Source organism: Scomber japonicus, chromosome 23, assembly GCF_027409825.1.
Source record: "Scomber japonicus isolate fScoJap1 chromosome 23, fScoJap1.pri, whole genome shotgun sequence".
Classification (NCBI taxonomy): Eukaryota; Metazoa; Chordata; class Actinopteri; order Scombriformes; family Scombridae; genus Scomber; species Scomber japonicus.
Window position 1 is genome coordinate 8,295,463 of NC_070600.1, and position 23,898 is coordinate 8,319,360.

General features: G+C 40.4%; 2 protein-coding genes across 2 annotated transcripts in view; one reads left to right on the forward strand and one right to left on the reverse strand.

The window, feature by feature from the left end:
- LOC128353292 (synapsin-3-like) overlaps positions 1-23,898 on the reverse strand; it is a 95,905-nt gene that overhangs the window by 32,375 nt on the left and 39,632 nt on the right. The window lies entirely within an intron of this gene.
- LOC128353294 (metalloproteinase inhibitor 3) lies at positions 5,436-23,894 on the forward strand. The gene is made up of 5 exons (XM_053313984.1): positions 5,436-5,747; positions 14,708-14,790; positions 16,388-16,499; positions 18,854-18,975; positions 21,313-23,894. Exons 1-5 carry the CDS (start codon positions 5,618-5,620, stop codon positions 21,508-21,510), a joined length of 645 nt encoding a protein of 214 aa, XP_053169959.1. The 5' UTR covers positions 5,436-5,617; the 3' UTR covers positions 21,511-23,894.

Sequence of the window (23,898 nt, forward strand, 5' to 3'; positions counted from 1 at the left end):
GATATTGGATTATTGGGTGGCCAGAAACATGACTCCAGAAACAAACAAACATAAAAGTGGGAGCATAAGTGGGCAAATAAAATGTACTTTTTTAAACATTTGTAAACATCCCAGAATGGAATATTTTAATGATTGTAGTTGAGATCACCATTCTACCAATAACCACATTAAAAAGCACTTTGTTGGCCATTATTAGTAGCAGTCTGTATTCCACACAGGTGTTTCCTTTCTGTCGACGCAGCCACCCAAGAAGTTGGAGAGAGATCCAACGCTAAACCACAAATTCCCAAAACCTCCTCAGCACCCTTGAACTGAGGTCACTGCTTTTGCAACTAGGAAGCATCCAATTACAGTGTTCATCCTGTGACATGACTTTCGCTACCCGTCCTCCTCGCAGCGCAGAGCTGCAGAGCAGGGGTCGTCTTGTCTGTCCCACTTAACTAGAATGGCATGTGGGCCGAGCAACAGGGCCGAGTGAGTCAGGGCTGGACGCCTTCCCTCGGTGACCGTCGCTCCCGGCGGTGCTATCTTTTCAAGTTTCGCCTCTTCCTGTGTCTCTTTAGCGGCTTGTCAGTTGGATGAAAGGTATTTCCTCTGAGTCACTGCTCTGTTCTCTTCTGTCAACCCTGAACCACGCAGGACTTAAAGACCTCCGGTACACAATGCCGTCGTCCCCGGCGGCCAGCAAGCCTCAAAACAGGCCTTTTTCTATAATTGGACTTTTTCAGATGAAATGCACTTTGCTCGGCATTATGCTTAAAGTGTGGTGGCCTAGTTAGGCAACATCATTTCCAGAGGGTCCTGAGTTTATTTTTCAGTTGCGTGGATTCAGTCATAGTGACAAGCTGTGAGAGACACACATAACAAGAATATTCTGGAGACTCTTCCTTTTTATCTTGTCCCATTTTTGACAGTGAAGTTAAAGTAGAGCATCCAGTTTTGCACATAACTGGCCCACGATTTCACTGGTATAGCAACGATATTCAAATGTAGTGACCTTCTTGCTGGGCTGAAAAATAGAGAGGAGGACTTCATCTATCTTTTCCTGTGAGGACAGCTGCATGCCAAGAAGACACAGTGATCCCACACACATATGGTGAGCAGCCCTCCCCATTCAACTGCTCATTCTTAAAGACAAATACTCCTTCAAACTGTATACTCTTACACATAATAAATTATTTCTTCTTTCCATCAACCTGCCTCGTAAAGCTCTACTTCAGTTTGTGACTTCCTATGGTTTCAAGAAGGCCTGCTGACAGGAACCAGAGAACGAGGTTGAACTTGATGCTTTCTGCACAGATTAGACAGAGTATAAACAGAGTGAATGGCGAGAGGAAAGTGGTGCAAGTTCAAGTTCATTTACAGCTCTTTATCACACAAAAGTCTATGGAGGACTCTAGGAGGACTAAACATTTAATGAATCAACAAAATGAAGCAATATAGAATCCAAAAGCATAAAATAAATAACAGCACTGTAAAAGTCAAAATGATATGTGGCTCTGTTGCCTTCTTGGCCTATTTTCTGCTGTTTGTGGGTGTAGAAATTAGACTGTGGCATGATGGATTTCTCCCTGTGTGATAGTTGAGCATCAATGAAAAATGGAAGTTCTAGCAAGAAACCATTGTTCTTTGATTCTGTACGACTGATATTGTCACCCGGGGCCCTATTTTAATCACGCAAGTGCCAGGTGGTAGGTGTGGACTTCTGCAAGAGTGATTCACGTAGGTGCAGCAGAACAAAGTACAAAAGGGCTAAGTGGAATACAGACTGGAATACCTAATTACAGCACTGGTCTCATAGTCCTGAAACAGTTGAGCCAATCGCAATGAATGGAAATCATATTGTTATCTGGAAAGTATAAAGCGACATGACGTGAACACACATCAGCTCGCTCCACAATGATTTCAATAAAACATGAAATGCTGAAAAAAAGGTTGGAAAGAGCCACTGCACAGACTTAATGAGCCCCAGTATTCTGACGTCTTTCACATAAACCGGTGGAACACTATATTATGACCAGTCGAACGTGTGCAGAGGTGTGGGTGATTATTTAAAAGTAGCCTGGTGTCATTTTTACGAGTTTCAATTAAGGTAAACATATGGAATGGTACTGCACCTCTCAAATCAGAGGGTGCAGATATATCAACATATCTGCCCTGCCACTGTCGCACAAAGTAGTAACTGAAGAAGAAGCAGCTTTTCATATAATTTCACACAGCTGAACAACACTGAAGGAGTCAACAACGATGTCAGAATCACCCATATTAATTTATAGATCAATGTAGACTGCTTTAACCACATTAAATGCTATATTTGATGTCAAATCATTACTTGATGCAAATTTGCTCAATCTAGTCTGACAGTACTTGACATGTGGGTGTGATATCACATGGTTTACATTTGATTATTATTGACTGGAAGACAGATGTCACATCAAACACATAAATGGACCACACTATAACTGAAATCTGTTCATTTGGGTGAATGGAATCGTTTGACATCTTGGAAAATGTGCTTGCTTGCATTCTTGATCAGAGTTAGATGATATTAATACCATCCTCATGTTTGCATGCTCTAGACCAAAGACCAAGGGTAAAAAAAAAACTTTTAATAAATCCACCAACCAGCACCTTTAAAGCTCAGTGCTAAGTAGGCAAACAAATGGATTAAGTGCATAACTCCCTATAAAACCACAAATTATCTCCAGATATAATGAGTTAATTAGTGAGCTTTAGAGGTGCTGCTAGGTGGATTTTTTAGCTTCGTCATACTGTAAATACCTCAACAATATCAACCCTCTTATCTAACCCAGCAAATACGCTTATATCGAAAAATGTTGATCTATTCCTTTAAAGGGGGTCTTTCCTGTAAAGCGGTTGATGCTATAAGGTACTGCCTTATTAGGTCTGCTCTCTCTCCGTCCTCCACATTTATCATTGTGGATTTACTGTATGTTAGGAATGCAGTGCTGTTTTTATGTGTGAGTCAAGTCATATGAAAACTGACCAAGTGAATGAGTTCTCTAATCAGCCTTCCTCTCACTTCCTGAAAGGCTCAACCTTCATGTCTTCATCACAAATCACAAAGTCCACCTGTCACGCATGCCGATCCACAGTTTAACTAAGGAATGTCACCTATCTGTTGGTTCAGACGTCAGCTTGGAGGCTGAAATAATATCTGACTGAGCATCAATGGTTAACAACAGCCTGACGAGCTTCCGCTTGACGCTGCTCTGGAGCTTCAGATGAGAATGTACCTCTGAATAAACATAACTTTCATGATGATGACAATGCTGATTTTCGGCGGATGTTGCCCTTATCTGCTGTGACCACAAATATGTTGATGTCCAGAACCTGAAAGCACCGCTACATAAACACTGACTTATTATCTCAGTAATATTGAAAGGAGGAACATAAAGCAAAGAATGAAGTGATGATATGACTCAGACTCATCTTTGAAAGGTCAAAAGAATGTGTGGATGTGACTGTTGTAACATGTAGTCTAAACCAAACTTTCTCTTTTGTTTCATCAAAAGAAGCTAATATTTCCAAACATGGTATTCAATTGGATGACCAATCGCTTGAACAAAGTCTGAATTTCCAGCTGCTCCTACAACTTAACTGAAACCCTTTACTTTTAAAAAGAAGTTTGAAAATTTGAGCAATATTATAATTCCATGTTAAATAAAGTCATTAGCCGACCTTGCAGGTGCTCTAAAGACAGAAACTGTTAATGAAGGCACATAAAGGGTCATAATTCCTCAACCTGATTATTTCTGGCTTGGTTATATAACTGTGAGTAGCGTCAGCCCTTTACATAGCTCCCTCAGTCTCTGCAGATAAGCCTCTGCAGCGATAACGCAGCTGCGCTCAGGTCCATGAACACAGTCCGAAGAAGGAGAAAAGAGAGTTTACTTGGATAAGTAGACTGATCGTGACCTGCAAGTAACTTGACGAAATCCATTTCTGAACAAAATCGAATGGAAGCTGTGAGTCCTGCCTGCCTGAGCTCATGTTCAGGCATGGGCAGCAGTGAATGTCTTTACATTAGATATAGGGTCACCCACAATGAACTGTATCTGAACTAGAACCTTCATTCGCCTTCACAGCTACTGTTTCTCACAGTTCTGAAATTAAACATTTTCTGCCAATGATTGGTTGTGCAGACTGAAGGAATCTGGCTGCACATATTAACTATGAGTATTACTAATTAAGGGGGGCGTAAGAGGGTGGGCAGGATGACTAAGTCAGACTACTGAGTGAGACGTGAGCAAAAAGAAAGAATAAATGAATGAACCTTTCTGAATATTCTGGTATAATTATGATATAATCTATCTATCTATCTATCTATCTATCTATCTATCTATCTATCTATCTATCTATCTATCTATCTATCTATCTATCTATCTATCTATCTATCTCTCTATCTCTCTATCCATCTCTCTCTCTCTCTCTCTCTCTCTCTCTGTCTCTCTCTCTCTATCTATCTATCTATCTATCTATCTATCTAAAATAAAAGTACCCATCCTGGAGAAAATTGCAATTGCAGATATATTGCAACATATGAGATTATTACAGTGTAATCACAGATGTATTACAATGTGTCACAGTCTGGTATGTTAGACCAGTAGATCCCAATCTGTGTGACGGAAACTATCTAATGGAGATAAGATGACTAATTGGGGTAGGAAAGAGGAAAAAACAAAGTTCTGCTACACAAATTTGTACTTTTGATGTGAGAAGTGTTATTATAAGTGTAATAAGCATGAAATCAAGCATGAACATAACTCATGACAAATGAGGGGAAATGTGTGTTGGGTAGAAGTGCTTACAACTCAGAGAAAGAGTGGAAATAGTTATTTTCGTAAGTAGTGATAAGTCGAAAAGGTTGAGAAACACTGGTTTAATCTTTAACAGTGTATGAGTTTGCATATTTTAAAAAGGAAATCTGAAAAGTAGGAGTTTGGTGTCAAATAAAGTTATGGTATCAAAAGTAAAATGTCAATCTATGCTCTATTTTTAATCATATAGCTACTTTATATTTCACTATGTGTTATGAAATATATATAATTTAGAATTTTTTGAATTATATTATGTTTTTTTTTATTATTTCATTGTGCAAAATGGAAACATGACCAGTAGCATGAATAGTCTGGTGAGTGTGCATAAATAACATTTCCATCTAATAATTACACATTTTTATTTCTATGTTCCTTTGAAACATTATGCATCTCTAACCACGTTTTTTTCATACTTATTTTTCAGTCAGTCCGGGAAAATAAGGGGAAACATGGTAAAGTTCCAGTATGTCATCGTGTCTGTTATTTCTGATGGCATCACCGGCCGCTGATTGGCCGCCCCGCCTGCGACTTGCAGAGGTGGAGCGGGGCGTGACCGTGTCTCCGGCGCGCTATATGTACGGCTGTGCGGCTCTCCGGGATCACTGAGAAGCGCTCAAGCGAGGCGAGAAGCAACACTGACAACAACAACCACCAGCAAGAGCCTTGGACATTATACACACAGACTACCACCGCAGCAGAGAGAAGGAACGGACCCGATCGGACTCCGTAGCAGTTTATTATAGTAACAGCAGAGAGGACTTGGAAAGTTTGGAAAAATGCAGTCAGTGTACCAGCACCTGATCAGCCTGCTGTTTGTCTTCAGCAGCCTGCAGGTTAACCAGCTGACGGAGGGCTGCTCGTGCGCTCTGACGCACCCGCAAGACGCCTACTGCAACTCCGACATCGGTGAGATACACGTTTTTATGCACCCTTTTTATTATTGCTGAAACCCAGAGAGCAGATATTGAGATAGAAGTGCTGCCTGTCAGTCAGCAGAGGACACAATATTGTAATGCATGTCGTTGAAGTTTCAGGTTGTCAGTGAGATCTCTCGTGGCGCTGCGCACTAAACACAGTATGTTGCAATAAGGATCCAGGAGGACACTGCTGTGTACTTTCACTCAGTGTTTACACCAGAACTTTAACTTCTGTCTGGTTTAGTTTAGAGAATAGTGTCATAATATGCTGTGGCACATTACAGTCAAGTGCTTTTCCACTATCTAATAATAACTATCTTAAAATATAAGCACATTTAAGGCTGGAGGATATGGACAAAATCAAATATCACAATATTTTTGACCAAATACCTCCAATATCAATATTGTGGCAATATTGTAGGGATGACTGTTGGTGCTTTCACAAAATATTGCTAATTTTATATTTTTGATATATACTCATCAGTAATGTGGATATAATGACTCAGTGGGCAAAGAGAAATATAGAACTGCAGTTAATCATTTTACTGTAATGCACCTTTAAAACCAGAGAAAGACAATACTTATGCCATATCAAGATACTATGACAACCAAACTCTAATATGATATCTAGTCTCATATCATGATATTGCCCAGTCCTACTCACATCATGTATTTTCTGGTCAGTGTGAGAACACCAGTGATGCTGAGGCAAACCTTTTCATCAGATCCCTAAAATGACCCAAATTGATCAAGTTCTGATTTTATTGAACACCCCAGGACATCCCCGATAGACTCCTGGAGACCACTGCTTATATTTTTCACAAGACTTGTGGCTGTAGTGCAAAGTAGGGACTTGCACATCAGCAGAACACGTCACCTCTCTTCACCTCCACTCACACTCAGTACTCTGATCATGTTTTTTTCCCTCCTTTTCTGGCTTAATGACTGTAGCTCAGCATTCCTCACAATATCTTACACTGATGCAGAGATGAAGTGTTGCTGGGTTTGGAGGTGGTGGCAAATTAGGTCTGGTTTTCATTCTCATCAAAGGTTTTGCTTTTGGCAAAATGAGTCTTTTCATGCTACTGCATTGTTCTCTGTGGCTCCATCAGCAGATGGTGTGAATTGACACAGTAAGCTTAGATGTTTCAAATCCTGGTTATTTATCTGCACACTGGTATTTCTCTGTCAGACAGCCACCTGGTTGTAACTCATACGCCCAGCCTCAAGTTTATAAACAGTGAGTGAAGGGGGTTAAGATAGCTTGTTTTACTGCCTGGTTATGCTTTCACTGACTCCCCACAATAATAAGAATTTAGGATTCAGCTTAGTCTGGAACGCCAGTTCAACCTGGCCTCTGTTTTTAGAAAACAACAGTAAAGACCTGAGGATTATCTGATCTGCCCTGTTGGGAAAGATGTTGTTTTGGGTCAATGTGGGGGCACTTAAATGTTTCAGATGGGACAGAGGGGCTGTTGATTTCTTGTGTGGTAGCATGAGCTCCGATTAATCACCTGCCAGTTAAAGCAGCAAAGGAACACACACACACACACACACACACACACACACACACACACACACACACACACTTACAATATCATTTGACCCCAAAACGTGAAAACATCATGAGGCAGTTTAAAACCCTAACCAATAATGAAACAATAATCTCTCAGTCTAAACCCGAGCTCACACACACACACTGCAGCCATGTGTGGAGCCCATGTGTTCGCCCTATCGCCTAGTGTCGACTCATAAGAAGTCTTTACTTTCTGCTGCAACTCCCCCTTACTTACACACACACACACACACAGACGTAACTCATGTCACTTCTACTGATGCTGCACTTACTACTAATCACCACTAGAGGCCGATAATGGTGACAGATTACAATTGACCTATAATGCTTTGAAATAACAATCATGTTAAATATACCTACAGAAAAACATGTCCAAATTTAATTTATCCTTAGATAAATAATTTGATATTTTGGGTAATACACTAATTAGCTTTTTCATGAAAGTAATATGAGAAGATCAGTACCTCTCCTTACACAAAGATAAGTTAGCTCTTACACTAAAAAAGATATAACATGTTAATTGATGAACCTTAAAGATGCTGGTGGTGAGATTTTAAGCTAAGCTAACTAGTCACTGGCTATGTTTAATGTACAGACATTTGTTAACAAAGCAAATAAGCATATTTCCAAAAATGATGTACTATTGCTTTAATTATGACTGAAAATTTATACTCTTGATAATCATCTCGCCTCTATCACCCTTCCCATGAGCTAAAACTGCCTTTCCCTTCCTAACTCATCCCCTGCCCCACTTTTGAATTATTGCCCCGCACCAAGATAAAATGCTTCACATTAAGGTCACAACATGCCTTCAAAGTACCATTTCATTAGCCGCGGCCTATTTCAAGACTCAATACATCATAATCGCTCTACAAGGCTTTCTTTTTCCAAAGGCTCCTCCAAATGCTGCTGTGAAAAAAGGCTTCTTTTGCCCAAATTTGGAGGACACAACTAGTGTATCTTTTATTGGTGTTCAGTCACTTCTTTTAGTTCTGGTGTTGGTGCGAACTCATAATGATGCTTTGGTGAATATTTTGGTTACTTTTAGAGGAGAAGAGATTCAGGTTGAGATTGCCTGCCTTCAGTCACACCTTTTCATAAGAGGAATCCCTTCAAATAGCATATGGATATTGTGACTTTAAGGATACAAAACGGCCACTCTCTTGCTCTTTGGTAACCCTCAGTCCTGAGTCTTCAGCCAAGTGACCCGTTTGGAGTGAGTGAAAGTGCAGCTTCCACAAAGACTCATGCAATGCCTTTCACAGTCCTTCAGATCTTCAGATAGCTCATGGAGTTGGCACCACCTTAAACTTGCCAGTGTAGAATCTGGGACTAACTTCAATGGGAGCAGTGATCAGTTAGGAGCCCCACAAATCCCATTTCCAGAGTCCTAGCTTAACTTATGGTGTGCTTTGAATGCTTGCTGTCCCCTCTTATATATCTGAGAGACTCCCTTAACTGAAATTAACAAAGCCTAGATTTTCAAGAATCTGCGTAGGAAACCCGAATGGTTTGATTTAGACTTTGATGATGTAATAGTTTCATCATGTATACCTGAAAATACCTGTGACATCCTCGGGCTGATGATTTGATTAGCTTATCTGACATATTAAATGTCAGATGTAGCAAGCACACATCCCTGTCTGCACTGAACTGTACCAGTTAAGGTCAAGTCTATTTACCCACAGTTCTGTTTGTGTCACGAAATGTGGTTGAAACATAAAGAGGTGGAGAACAAAAAAGTATGGGGTTGAAATACTAATGCAACAAGGGAGAAACCCTGTAATTCTCACCGTCGACATCAAAGACGACAGGCCTGAATCTTCCCAATTTAAAAGTCGTAGTTGAGTTCAAAGCGTTTTGCTCTTGTTCTCTTGGCCCTGACGCACTGTCACCCGCAGGCTCTTCAATAGATGAATCACAATTAGGTTGATTATTGGAGTCTGTCTCTCTCTTTTAACACATTTAAATAAAAACATAAATAAAAAATATTTAATGCATCTGAGTCAATGTGTTGGCTACATTTGAGTATTCACTCATAAAATGTATTTTTTTGTGTTTTTTATGTCAAGAAATATTAGAGGGAAATGTTCCATGGTGCGCTTGATTGGCTAAACTCTGTCCTGACCAGGTTCAACACATCCTGTCTGTTTCCCTGCTACATACCTGAACACCAGGCAGTGACCTGACTGCTTTCTTGTGCAGAGACCTAGTTGGCTGCTATTAAGCAGCTGGGTTAAAGCAGCCCATTCACAAGGGGGAATGAGCAGCGCTTGTTTTTCCAAAGCTCACCGAAAGCAAGATTAGAGGCCCGGCAGCAAACTTTGACCCTGAGATTTAATATCACTCTATAATGACGCTCGTTCCCAAGTGCATGGGGTGACAGGAGCAAACCTTTACTTGCTTGCATCATGAACCAGGTCAGTTGCTGAGGATTAGCATTGATTATGTGTTTATGCTCGGATTGGGATTGAGGATCATGCACTGAGAGAAACGGATCCTACCCTGCTGCTGATAGTTTACTGTGCATAGAGGAGCTTTGTCAAACAAGTGCAGCATAGCTGGTTAAGAGTGTTGCGTGGCCTAGAGCTTGGTGACAGTGCTCGCCTGGTACCAATACATCCTCCTCTTCCTGCTAATGAGTTATGTACTGTAGCATTTACTTAAATCACTACTCCCTCTGCCAGGCATTCTCTACTACTTCATCATCTGAAGGTCAACAGGTGACAGGTGATAACCTGAGCGAAGCCAGTACTCCTGTAATAAGACGCATTATGTAAGCTTGGATCAGATATCCACGGTTTTCCCAAAAGTGAGTTAAAATACGATGAGATGTTAAAGGTTCTGGATTCCGTACAAGCTTGGGATGTTTGTCCCCTGAGCCAGGCGTATCAAATCTCCAGCCCATCCCTCCCTTCTCTAATGACCACACAACCGCTCAGGGGCCAGCAAAAGGGAGATGGACATCAGCCCAACACATACTCATGAAAATACAATCACTAACCCTAAACAAGTGATTTAACTACATTTAGATGTATTTTTTAAGGTGCCATTAAACAATCGGTGGCCTATACTGACCGTAACATAATTAATTTGTCACCAGAACATACTATTTAACTTATATCTGTGGTGGCCTATGAGCTGTAAATTGATATTTTTACAAAAGACAGCAAAATGCTAGATTATCCAAACAAGACCCAACTACAGATTGTTATTCATTTAACATCTCTGACAATGAAAATGTTACATAATCATGTGACTAATTAGTCTAAAAAGAAAAGGAGGAGCAGCTGCCGAGCAAAAGATGCAGCAAATGAGTTAAAGAGAGATTAAAAAAAGAAGGGAAGGGAAAAGAAATGCAAAGCAGAGGTAGCAGGGATGCACAGATAACACTGAGCCAACTGACAGAGCTTCAGGTGTTGGTTGTGGTTCTCTTTTCCAGCACACTCATGGATACTCTCTAATTTGGAGACAGGCCTTTGTTTTGAAGCAATTTATTTTAATTACTTTGGCCAAAACCTCCTAAAGGCACCAATTTTAGCTTCCGCAACTAGCATTTTGGAGGTCAGCTAGCATGACACTAGCATTTAAATGACTAGTTGGTTAAAAAATTCCCATGCTTTGATACAACATAACGTGAGGAAGAAAATATTTATACTTTTGTCACATTCACGCTTAAATGTGGAGCTGTTTGTCATTGTTTACCCTTTTCTGCATCCATAAACAAATGCTCTCATGCTAAATTATGACCAAGCTAATATTAGCTAATGTGACGTTAACTTTAGCAAGATATTTGTGTAACTGAATTGCTCAACTGACTTTGACTCTTCTCTACTTGTTGCACTGTTACACTACAGTGTGTCCATTAAGAATCACAGAGTCTAACTTTAAATTGTCTAATGTGGCAGAAATCAGAGGTAATGATGAGAGCTCTGTTTGCCTCGGACGCTTTGCATTTCACTGAGCAGTAAGTGTACGTAACAGGCTTTCCACTCCACCGTTTTCCATCTGACACAAAGCTCTACAGCAAGGATTCAGTGTCAGTGTTTATTTTTGAGCGTGGTAGTGTGTCGTCCTGAGAATTCCTCTTCCTCCCACTCGCCTCCTCAAACTTGGACCACTTTCTGTACACTGAAATCACCGTCACCAGCCCTTTGCTTTGCTTTCTTCCTCACTCTCTCACTCGCATACATACACACACAAAAACAAGTAACCTTATTCTTGTCATGCCTACAGTGTGCAACATTGTACGTAGGCTGAAATAAATGTTTAACTAAATTACATGCTCAATTTAAGATTAAGCATTTGCATTCACGCTTGTGTAATCCTCCGCTTTAGGCGAGAGATACTGAGTGAAATGAATTCATTTCCTTTTTTTGTCAGACCCTGGTTACCTCTTTTATCACGAAAAACCCTCCCACTCGTGAAAATGTATGTCAGATCCTCTGCAGAAGATGAATCCTTATGCGTCACAGCACTAGCCTGTAATTCCTAGCGTTAAAATAAGAGGGAGAAAAACATAACAGTGTGGTGTAGTTGATAGATATTCCAACACAACTATACTATTAATTAGGTCATATGACCTCAGTGGTATCCTTAATCTTAACATAAACTGTATGATTTAAGGCTTAGAGCCTTAAATCATACATAATTTTGGCACAATGGTAATTAATTAAAATGACTCAGCAGGTGTTGAAATAACATGAAACACAGAGTAACATTCAGTGCTTGTGTTCTAGCAACGTTAGCTCTCAGATTTCAGTCAACTGCTGCCAAGGGAAATGCCTAACCAGAGGCTTGAAGCTTAAGGGCACTATAAAAAACAAAAACCTGATGAGATTATCACCACTATGAGGCAACAGTGATGTCAGTAGGAGTTCAATATAATGTGAAAGTAGGAATTGATGAATGTGTATCATTTATGAGGTAGTACATACAGAAATATGCAGTTTAAGTACAAGGGGTATGTAAAAAGAGGTAGAACAGACTGAAGACTAGTGTTGTCATGATACCAAAATTATGAGATCAATATAACACCTGCCTAAATATCTCAATACCAATACTCAAATGTTACCATGACAAAAACCTAAAACATCAGGAAAAGTAATACAGTAATATACTGGATAACAGTAAATGGAACTTAAATTCCAGGCCACTTAAAATAAACTACAAAATGGGGTATGGTACTGTTTTTAACAGCAGAGTATCGTGATACCTTTCTAGTATTGGTAAACCATGCAATTGTAAGCTACACACTATGTCCATAGTAGTCAGTTGATATATATCACTTTATGGAACTGGGTTGAATAAACACTTGTAATATAGACTTTTTGACGTAAGCAGGCAGCTCTGAGGTTGTATGTAAATATAACCGCTGAATGGAAAAGAGGCCAAGGGGTCACAGAGGGGGAATGACACAAATCCTCTGTCTCCGGAGCAGCTGAGGCCCTTCACACATTCCTCTGGGTGATGGCACCATCACTGGCCAATTAGTGGCTGCCGTCCAACAAGAGGGGTCCTATCTGGATGTACTTCAGTTGAATCAGCTGACCTGTGTTCCTTCAAACACTAACATTTGTTTCTCCTGAGGGTGGTTTCAAGGCCAGGGCAGTGTAGGAAACCAGGTTTTTGGGGTGACACTTCAAAATAACGACAGCAGTGTGTTTAACAGAGGCAAATGTATCCTGTTATATTCGCACATTCCTCTGTAACTGTTCCCCGGTTCCTCTATAATTGCTCCAGCAAACATCTGTCAGACAGAGTTTAGGTACATTTAGCAGAGGTTGATCAGGTAATAGCGCTCTTGGGTTCGTATTAAAAGAGTTGACAGATTAATGGATCAAATGTTCTGCAATTTATTATGACAGTTCAGAAAGTTGAGGGCAGACGGGAGGTCGGTACATTGAGACCGGCAGATCTGAAATGACCTGAATTTTACTTGGCTGTGTGCGTGAGTTCTTGTGAAGCTGTCAGTGAAAGTCTGTGATTGATAATACAATGCTGGCAGGTGAAAAAGAAACAGCTTCGCTAAAGACCCAGACCGCCAAACATCATGCAGTTTAAAAGCTTTTTCCATTTTGCACTTCTACACCACTGTTTTTTTAAGCATGGTTGAAGCTGCTAGTCTACTTCATAATAAAAAAGAACTATCACCAATATTTTGCTTTTTTTTTATCAATGATCAGAATATTATCCAATGAGAGAACACTCACTTTGAGCTTCTGGATGGCCATATTTCTTTTATTTGTTCTTACTGGGTAAAAATAAAGACTTTTGGGGTTATTCAAATAAATGATTGGTTCAAATCTGGGTCTTCGTGTCCAAAACAAATTGTGGTCACCACTTTTGGGTGGCCATGCTGTAACTGCTTCCTGTTTGAGTCTTATTTTTATGTCCATTTCCATTTGGCTGGAAGTAGGACAGCTAGACAAATACAGACCAAACAGAAGATGCCACATGCCTCATTTCGTTCTCCAGTCAGAAAGAATGAAAGGCTTCTCACTTTCTTTCATTTCTGGGGAATGTGAGCCCCCGAAGAATGTGGGAAGGAAATTCCAACGTGAGAAGATAACAAACATGGCCAGTGTTAGTTGTGTCTGCGGTTGCCCGGCTGTGGGCAGCAGGTGAACTTCACAGAGGACTGATCGCTTATGCAGGACCCGCACGTCTGCTTTGGCTCTATTCACCGTCTCAAATTATCACTCCCTTCTCCCGCCCTTCTACAATAAGCTCTCTTACTTCAACATGAGGGAAAGCAAACAAATCAAAGACGCCACTGAGCGTTTTCGCCTCGCCGCCGTTTACATGAGGGTCCTGTAGGCAGATAAGATCTTTTTCAAGCCCTGATCCCAGTATAGAAAGCAGCCAGTTTAAACAGAGGAGACACACCATGCCAGTTCTGTTTTTAATCAGTGGAAATCTGATTGGAGTCACGTTTTTTCCCAATTTTGATCTGGATAATAAATCTACAAAATCAAAACCAAGGTAGAAAAAGTGGATGTGCCAGCTCTTGTTATATGAGCAACAAATCAGCACAGCATGAATGAAGCCTTGCTTTTATAACACATGGAAAGGGGCCTCTCCTCTAATTTCTGTATCACACTCAAACATCCCTTTAGGAGTTTTTTCCCCATTTGCCCTCCATGGCAAATAGCAGTAATGCAGAAAATCGGATAAACGGATTAACTGTGGTGCCAACCTGGTCCTGAAATGGTATTTATTAGGAGAGGGGAGGGGGGTTTACTAATGCCTCCTACTGGCCGAGGCAGGGCGTTATTTAATGGATTGAGGAGGACAGCTCGAAGTCAAGGGAATGTGACAGTTTGTTCTGATCATCTCAAAGTGGCTGACCAGGCTCTCTCCTCTCTCCACAGTGATCCGTGCTAAAGTGGTGGGCAAGAAGCTCCTGAGAGATGGACCTTTTGGAACGATGCGCTACACGGTCAAGCAAATGAAGGTGAGAGCATGAATCCTGTACTGAGCAAGACACTGAATCTCTTCTCGCTTTAAAGAATTAGTTGAACATTTTGGTAAATGTCTTACCATTCATGTTTGTGCATTAAGTATGGTGCGTCAGGAGGTGATTAACATAACATAAAGACTGGTCGCAAGGAGAAACAGCCTACTCAGCACCTCTAAAACGTATTATTACATTAGTTATTATTACATTAGTTATTAACATGTTGTATCTTAAAACCATAACTTTTTACATTTATATTTGTACAGCAAGACCCACTGTGTATTTTTGAACATTGGACAGAACCAGGCTAACTGCCTTCTGACTCCAAATACATACTTGATGCACATGAGAGTGGTATCGATCCTCTCGACCTCTGTTCTCGACCTCTCGGCAGGTCACATCCATCACACCTACAACCAAATTTCAATTTTGCAATAGGTCTGCAGACTTTAATTGGCTGATAAAAGTTTATATCTATCAATTAGAGTTGAGTGAATATTGTGCGTGTGATTGTAACCACAAGATTATTGCACAGAAAGGATTGATTAACATGAAACTTATTTTCCTTCTGTTAAATTTCACTTTTTGATCTCTTATTTAAACACACAGGCAGATATAATCTGGATGTTACAGGAACTCTTTAGTTACAAGACTGTCTCTCCGCCCCCTCAGCCTCTGTGTCATAGCTGAAAAGCAGTTTGTGGTGCTTTGCCTGAAAGCCCGTTCTTCACTTCCTCTATATTCTTACATAATGCTACATATTTCTGACAGATGCTGACATGGGCCTGCTGCTCAGACAGGAGCCAGGCTGGAGGATTAGTTGGCTTACAGGCATTACAGCCCAACCAAACTCCTCACTCAGAGTGTAAACATTTCAACAGAGTCATGCACTGCATCACTACAATCCCAGTTAGTAACGAAAGCATTAAGTAGCCTATTGTTAGCAAAGTACACCAATCATCACTGTAAGGATTATTCTCAGGAATTAGATGTGACCTATGCACCTTTTTGGTTATTTATTTGTATTATAGTCTGCTGTTTTATAAAGCAAACAGAGGTTTTACTTGTGGGCTGATAAAGAATGCAATTCCCTCCAAATTTCAACAAATCCTATGAGACAAATGCTTTTGGCTTTCCCAAACCTCCACAGTTCTGGGCTTAAGTCACAGTTTGTTCTGCTTTTCTGGGAGCGACACGTCTAAACAGGGATTTCCTGTTGTTCCTAGACAAATAAATTACACCGAAGAAAACACAACAGTTCTCAGGGCAAACCCTGGCTTCTGGCTCTGCATACCTGAGTTGAATAGAAGGAGCTGAGGTCAGTGGTTTAGCAATGACCTTGCCAAAACAGCATCAAAGTCAAAGCACATTACACAACGTAATCATGTTATCTATGATTTCGTTAAGGGCAGAGCCTAATACTCTTTTTCCCGCGAGGCATTCCTTGAGGAATGTCATCTGATAAAGCCGGCGTGCCATTTTCATTCCTGATTATTTATGTGTAGAGGTTGAGTAAGGGGTTTAGTGCCAGGGTGATACAGCATGGCGATTCTTTTCAGATTTTTAACTCCAGTTTGATTCTCTTGTCTTGCAGATGTACAAAGGATTTGACAAAGTTCAGCATGTGCAGCACATCTACACAGACGCCTCAGAGAGTTTGTGTGGAGTCAAGTTTGACATCAACAAGTACCAGTACCTGATCACAGGTAAGCTGTCTGTCACATATCTTTGTATGTGGATGACTGGATCTTAATTACAGATGAGTTTTTTTACACGCCCAAGTCAGTTTACTTACTGTAAATGTTACTCAGCCCATGGAGACAGCACTGTACACCAATGAACTCTGGTCACTGTGGCCATAAGAGATGATTACAGGATAGTGGCAAAGGCTAAAACAGTGTAGCAGTACCACAAATGGAGTCATTTAGTCCGTGAGGTGACTCATTAATGTCCCTTACACAGCAATGTTCATCCAAAGCTTGCTACAACCTGGAAGTGCAGACTAGAAGGATGTAGATATTTACTAGGTGAGGAGAAGCAAATTAAAGATAATGTGGAGTTGCACTGTGGGAAGTGCAGATCATTGTCTCTAGCAAGTCCCCCAACTAAACCATTAGAGTTCCCCTTTAGTTATGGAAATGATGTGTCTACCACAGCTCATTTGGAGTGGTCAAACTAACATACTTTGTTAACCTATCTGTGGGAAAATATTCTTATATCAAGGTCCCCTTACATTTGACCACATCCCATGGACTCCCTTCAGTTAATGGCACTGTCTCTGGTGTCATCATGTGACTGACCTAAGCAGAGAACCTCCGTCACATGATCACAGGATGTTCCCTTCACTGATGCAGGCTGTGGGTCTATAAAACAAGCTGTATTTCTTATATCACTAAACACATATATTTAGAAAACTCAGCTGCTCTTGTAGACAGTAAAGCAACAGCAGCCATGAAAGTTGACACAGCTACTGCAGAAGTGTTTTGGGGGTTAAATATTTCAAAATGAGTGTATAAGTATATGATATGACACAACTCCCAAATCAAAAACCATTTCCACTCATTTCCTTTAGCTTCTCAGGCCAGAAACAACAGAAAGCTGTTTTCTCCCTCACACAACTTGTAATTAACAGCCAACAGGAAGCGACTGGCGTTTTCCAGCACAAGCACTTTATGAGTTGCTATTTCCAAGAGAGGTGCAGTTTACTTTGGACCCTGCGGTGCTTGGTGTATATAACTGTCGCTAAGTCCCGACCTGTAAATACTGTAACTACATCCCACAGTGCAAGTGAACGAGCTGGCGTTGCCAGGCGACGACGGCTATGTTTACCCAGTCCGGGTGCGAGTGACATCACCTTCGTCTTTCGCTGCTCTCAGGGCATCTATAATAAGTCCTGCATATAATCAGGAGCGCATTACGAGCAATTTAAACACACCAGGGCCTGTGAGACGAGCTGCTTGAGACTCCTTTGATCAAACCTTGAGTGCTCCGTCCCTGATTAGTATTTTAGGAACATATCACACACTCAACACCATGTAATAAGCCTGCGAGTGACTCCAGTAATTCAAGTGTGCGGATGCGGGCTGAGCAGAGGTTCAGGCGGGTCGAAGAGACACATATTTGTGAGCTGCCAAATTCCCACGTGGTGACAACACGGTGAAGGAGACATATGGTGACAAATCATGATGTTCCTGAGTGCTCGTGGGCTGTTGCGGTGCACCTGTCTCAGGAGTCGGTAAGCCGCAAACGGTCCGGCCCTAAAAATAGACATCTGCTGACATTTGGATATTCAGAAATAGGGGTGTTGGTTTAATATGGGCTTACTGTTTGAGATTGTCTTACCATACGTAAACAACTTGGATAACTGGAGTGGTGTGTTTATAGTATCCAGTGTTACATATGGAGGATTATGAAATTAGACCAATGATGAAATAGCATGAGCGCATTCATAGCTACGTTGTCTGGTGTGGTTCCCCATGGCTCAATTAAAAGAAATGGACCCCCCCCCCCCCCCCCTCCCCCAGAAATGATCGAATGTGATGCCAGCTTTGTTTAAGTGCCAATGACATTAAGATTAGTAGTTATCAGCTTCTGTGAGGCCTTGGAAAGATAATTCTGGTGGATGCCTCAACAACCATTTAATGGCTTACCAAAACATTTTATAGTAGTTAGTGTTGAGTGCTAATTAGCAAATCTAACATGCTAAACTAAGATGGTGAACATAGCTTTATACTTGCTAAACTTCAGCATGACAGTATTCACATTGTGAGCATGTTAGCATGTAGCTCTATGCAGGGCCATACCTAAATACAACCTCATAGCATGGTTGTAGACTTATACCAAGCACCAAACACCAGCTCATCATGTTTACTTTCAAGTCACATTTTTATAAACCAGGATCTTGAGCTTAGTCAGCACCTGTCTACAGTTGTATTTGCAAAAGAGAAAGTCCTGCCAAGTTTTCAAGTGGCACTTTAAAAATGTCCCCTTTCAAAACCAAATATAGGATTTAACTTGTGACTCAACATGTTAAACAATCCACTTGATTTTTCTCCATCAGGGCGAGTGTACGATGACAAAGTCTACACAGGGCTGTGCAACTTCAACGAGCGGTGGGAGCGCCTTTCATTGGCCCAGAAGAAGGGCATCAACCACCGCTACCAGCTGGGCTGCAACTGCAGGGTGAGTGGAAACCAGCACCCGCTGCCCGACAAGGACAAGGAGGCCAAACGGCCACAGAGAGATGAGGGAAGAGGAGGCAGGAGGAGGATCAAGAGGAGGAGGAGTTAGAGCTAACATGAAACTGATGCAATGTCTTGACTGCTTAATTAAAATCAACTAGAGAGCCTATTAATGATTACAAGAGGAAAGAAATACTTTAATATTCTTGGTGCCTCTGTGGGTGAAAAGTCAAACCAAGTCAGGATCATTAATGCTACTGTTTAACCATGATTGAAAATCTGACCAGCCAACAAATACAGACTGAAAAATCATTTACTTGTACTTAAACGACCTTCATGGTCATATGGCTGTAGTAGTAGCTGAGTTCAATGGTATTATAGTTACAAAGAATGAATTATGAGGTCATTTTAAGGCATAATTTCCAGTATTAGACTTCTTGGATGTACAGCAGAGAAAAAACAAGTTTTACTACTATCATTGGGAATTATTAAATAACAGCACTGGAATCAACCCAAGTCCTCAATCCCAGTTTTATGTGAGTCAAACATGTAGCCTGCTGCTGTGCAGCTGCTGACTCGCCTCGTAAACGTCCTACTGTACAGCAGTGCCCTGGACATCTGCTTACACCATTGGCCCCTATCAATATAAGTGGATTAGAAGAGAGACCTATTTGTTCCCGGTGCAGGCCAGCGCCTGTAAACTGTGTTCGGTGTGTACATGGCAGCAGCCCAGAGGCATCCAGAGAAAGCCATCGATCAAGCAAGGCTTCAGTGTGAGAGTCAGTAAGCTCAGGCGGGCATAAACATCATCACACTTATTAAACACACTCCCCGTCCTCTGCATTCCTCCACAAATAATGATAAACTGCATGGAACGCAGGAAGCGTGTTGTGCCGGTTAGAAAATTGTTCTCCACACATCATTAAAACCACTCAAACCAGGAAGTTATGTCGAACATCTCTGAACCGTAGAGGACAGACTCTCTCTTCAACTTTGAATGAACAACAAACACCCGAAATGGGAAGTGTACGTTTAACTTGCTTATTGAATTGAATTTACTGGCTCATTCACATCCAGATAAGTGCTGCTCTTTGTAGCTGATGACTTCGTGTTGCTTTCAGTGAACACAGCGCTTCCGTTCATCACCTCTCGAACTAGTTATCTGAATCTCCCTGTCAGTTCGTGCTGTATATTCATTTTGTGGGAGCTTTTTGTGTGAACACCTGGAGGTGTGACATACAAAAGTGTCTGAGTAAAACCTAATCGAATAATTTAGAAACAAAACATCACTGCTTCAGATGGCTGATGTTCATTTAACATTCCACAGCGCAATGCATCCAAATGCCAGCATACGCTTACTGGATAGATTTAAAATGCTCAGCACGTTTTGCACTTAGGTATTTCAAAAGCTGGCTCTTTACACCTGATCTGTCAATCTGCTGCAGCAAATGTCTGAAAGCAAAAGCTAAAAAAGGAGAAAAGCAAAGATGAGATTCCATGTTTTAGATGTTTCACCAAGTGCATGTTCACCATTTACTATTTCAACCAAATCATTTACTGTATACTCACTTTCTTTCTAAACTATTTTCTCTTGTACATTTGATATTCTTTCATATGATAATGGCTCATTAAGCTAATTCTACTTTGGCCTTTGCACAAACTTCTAGACTGAAGACTCACTGTTGTTGAAATGGCATGGAGGTACTAACAATCATATTTAGCTTCATCAAGAAAAAAACTCAATATGTCCTTCCGCAACATTAAAGGACTGTCCTTTTCTGAAATATACTTATTAGCTTTCTTGCCAAGATTTAGACAAGGAGAATAATACCACTCTCAGGGCTGCATGCTAAATATCAAGCTAGAGCCTTTAGACCATTAGCTTACTTTCATGTAACTACTGTAAGCAGTGAGAAACAGCTAGCTTGGCTCTGTGCATTAACAGCCACCTACCAGCTCAGTTATTAACATGTTAAACAAACGAGATACAACTTGTTAAATTCAGATAATGTAGGTGGATTTTTTAACTTTGAAAAGAGCCACGTTAGCTGTAGCCATCTTTAAGTTAAATGAAGATAATTTGCATGCCGATTCTAGCTTCATATTTACCGCACAGACATGAGAGTGGTATCGATCTTCTTCTCCTACTCTCGCCAAGAAAGCAAATAACTTTAAAGTGTATTTAAATTTAAGTTTTTTAAGCATTAAGGTATTTTATTGGGGAAAGAAAAGGAAAAAATGGGAGAAAAACACAGTGAGTCTTCACTAGTTGTTGCTAGCTTCCAGTTTTGTTTCTTGCTTCATGGCTACATCTTTAGTTTCGCTTCTGTCTCTGTAGATTAAACCCTGCCACTACCTGCCCTGCTTCGTGACCTCAAAGAACGAGTGCCTATGGACGGACATGCTATCCCACTTCGGCTATCCCGGCTACCAGTCCCGGCACTACGCCTGCATCCAGCAGAAGGAGGGCTACTGCAGCTGGTACCGGGGCATGGCCACCCGCGACAAAACCACCATCAACGCCACCGACCCTTGAATCCGAACACACCCTGCCCGAAACCCACTGCCGCTACCCCTTGACTGCGTCTCGTCCCTGATCACCTCTAGAGTATTACAGGACTCTTAAAGCTCACTGGCCTGGGTGACTGTCTCTTTTTAAAGGGGCAAGAAAAAGAGAAAAGAACAAATCCATTACAGTGCCTGTTTCGTAGCACTTCTGATAGAAAACAATACCTTTTTTTTGTTGTACAGATTACCCAGTTGAAGTCTATGATGTTTTTCCCAACCCATGAATTGCACCGAACTGTCTCTTTAGGGTTCAGTGGTGTTGAAAAGGCGAAAAAGACATTTAAAGGGCCAATAAGAACAGCATGACCTTGATCAACTTCTATTGGGAGCATCAATACAACTTAAGTATCAAAATTTGTGCATTCAGGCAGTCAAATTTTAACTTATTGTCCCTTTTTAAAAAAGCGAGGATTCTCATAAGAAAGTAATCACATGAAAAATGACAGCCAACAATTTTCAGTATGTAAATTTGAGCTCCAAAGTTATTACACTGTTGCTACTGAACTGCACTTGTGATCCATGCGATTGATGCAGTTTGCACGTTAGCAATACAGAACAGAGCCAAGAATCTTATCGAGAAAACGGATCGAGTGCCAATGTGAGGTATGATCTATAAAGATGATACTTCCTTGTTTCGGCTACAAAGCGTTTTTTGAAAATGGTATTGTTTCACAGTGAAGTATACATTGATTATGTTCACAGTTTTTACTGTAACATGTGTCTTTATGGATGGTAGTATCTCTGCTTCCCTGAATGTTTGTAGTGTAACTCATTTTACAGTTATATCACAAACAACACCCTTTCTGTTGAGCACTGATGAATATCAGAGTAATGCTTAAACATGTTTGTTACAGTGCTGACAGGGAAGAGCTTGTGTTTTGCAGAGATGGTGATATTTTATTTTTTTTTGTACATAACATAAGCTACAGAAATGAACTATCAACTCAGCTGAAACCTCTGTCCTACATTTATTTATCTGTTTATTGGATAAAACAGTAGATGTGCAGTATATTTATCCCCCCTCCCCTTCAAAAAAATAGGAAAAAAAATCACAAGCCAAAACTACCTTGTGACAACCATGTGTAACCGTCCAAAATGAAGGACCAGCATCTATAAGTTATGTTTTAAGGTACTTTTTTTTTTAGCTTGATCTTAGTTCAGCTGGTACTCCACCAATCCAATGAAAGTACAATAAAAGCAGAGGTTTCAGACAGCAAGATATTTTTTACGTGTATATTCAATCTTTTGTATTTAACTATTTGAAATGGACATATATATATAAATATATGAAAGTAACAATATTGTCACTAAATTCATTCTTCCTCACCTGTTTCTTTCTTATTTCTTCCCAGTGCAGTACCTTCAGTTCATTCCATTAATAGACACAGATTTGCCTCAAATGGAGTAACAGGCCCTTTATTACTCAAACTAAAATAAATACTACATTGCTAACACACACACATAGACTGAGGACATAAACTTTAGTAGGTTTATGAAGGTCAACAGGTGATATTTATTGCAAATAAAAGAAATATATTGGCATTTTGGGAAATGTGCTTGTTCCCTGTCTTGCTGAGAGCTACATGAGAAGAGACATGAGAGTAGTATCATTCTTCTCATCTAAGTCTAAGCAAGAAAATGAACACGCATATTTTTCAAAATGGGAAACTTTCTATTTAAGAGTTAAATGTATTCACTTCCATTCCAAAATGACAAAAAGTAGTGTTTTCCCTTTGTTTTTGTTTGTTAGAACATTATTAAGACCCTATGGGATACTGAAACTCTCACTGTAGTCAGATGAGAGGAAGAAGACAGCTTTTATCTGATGTTCAAAAATGTCAAAATGCCTGATCACTTTATAGTAATCTGATTTCAGTGATGTTAATCTATCCTATTTAATTAAATGCTCGAATTAATAAAAGTATGCAGCTTTCGAAATTAAATTATTTTTCCTTTCTTCAGCCTGTTGGCCTCCTCCTAATAATGAATTTTGGTTTTGAGATGCAAGAGGTGACACGAAAAGCCGAGACAAAGTTAAAAATGACATCTGCATTCTTCATTCATATGCAGTGACGAGGCACTTTCTCCAGCTGAGGCGTTTCTGTGTCACTATTTCTGTGGTTCATGTTTGTGTAAATATACTGTCTGCTTAACACAGAAATTGAAAAGTTTGATCCTTTAAAAAAAAAAAGAAAAAAGAAAAAATTCAATCATGGAAGCTGTGTACAGTCTGTGTGTAAACGCGGATTATTGAAGTGTGGGTGGGGGCTGTTTCCTTGTAGGGGTTATAGAAATGTTTGACTTAATTTCTGTGTTTTATATTTTTATAATAAAGATTTAATGAAAAACGGGCCGC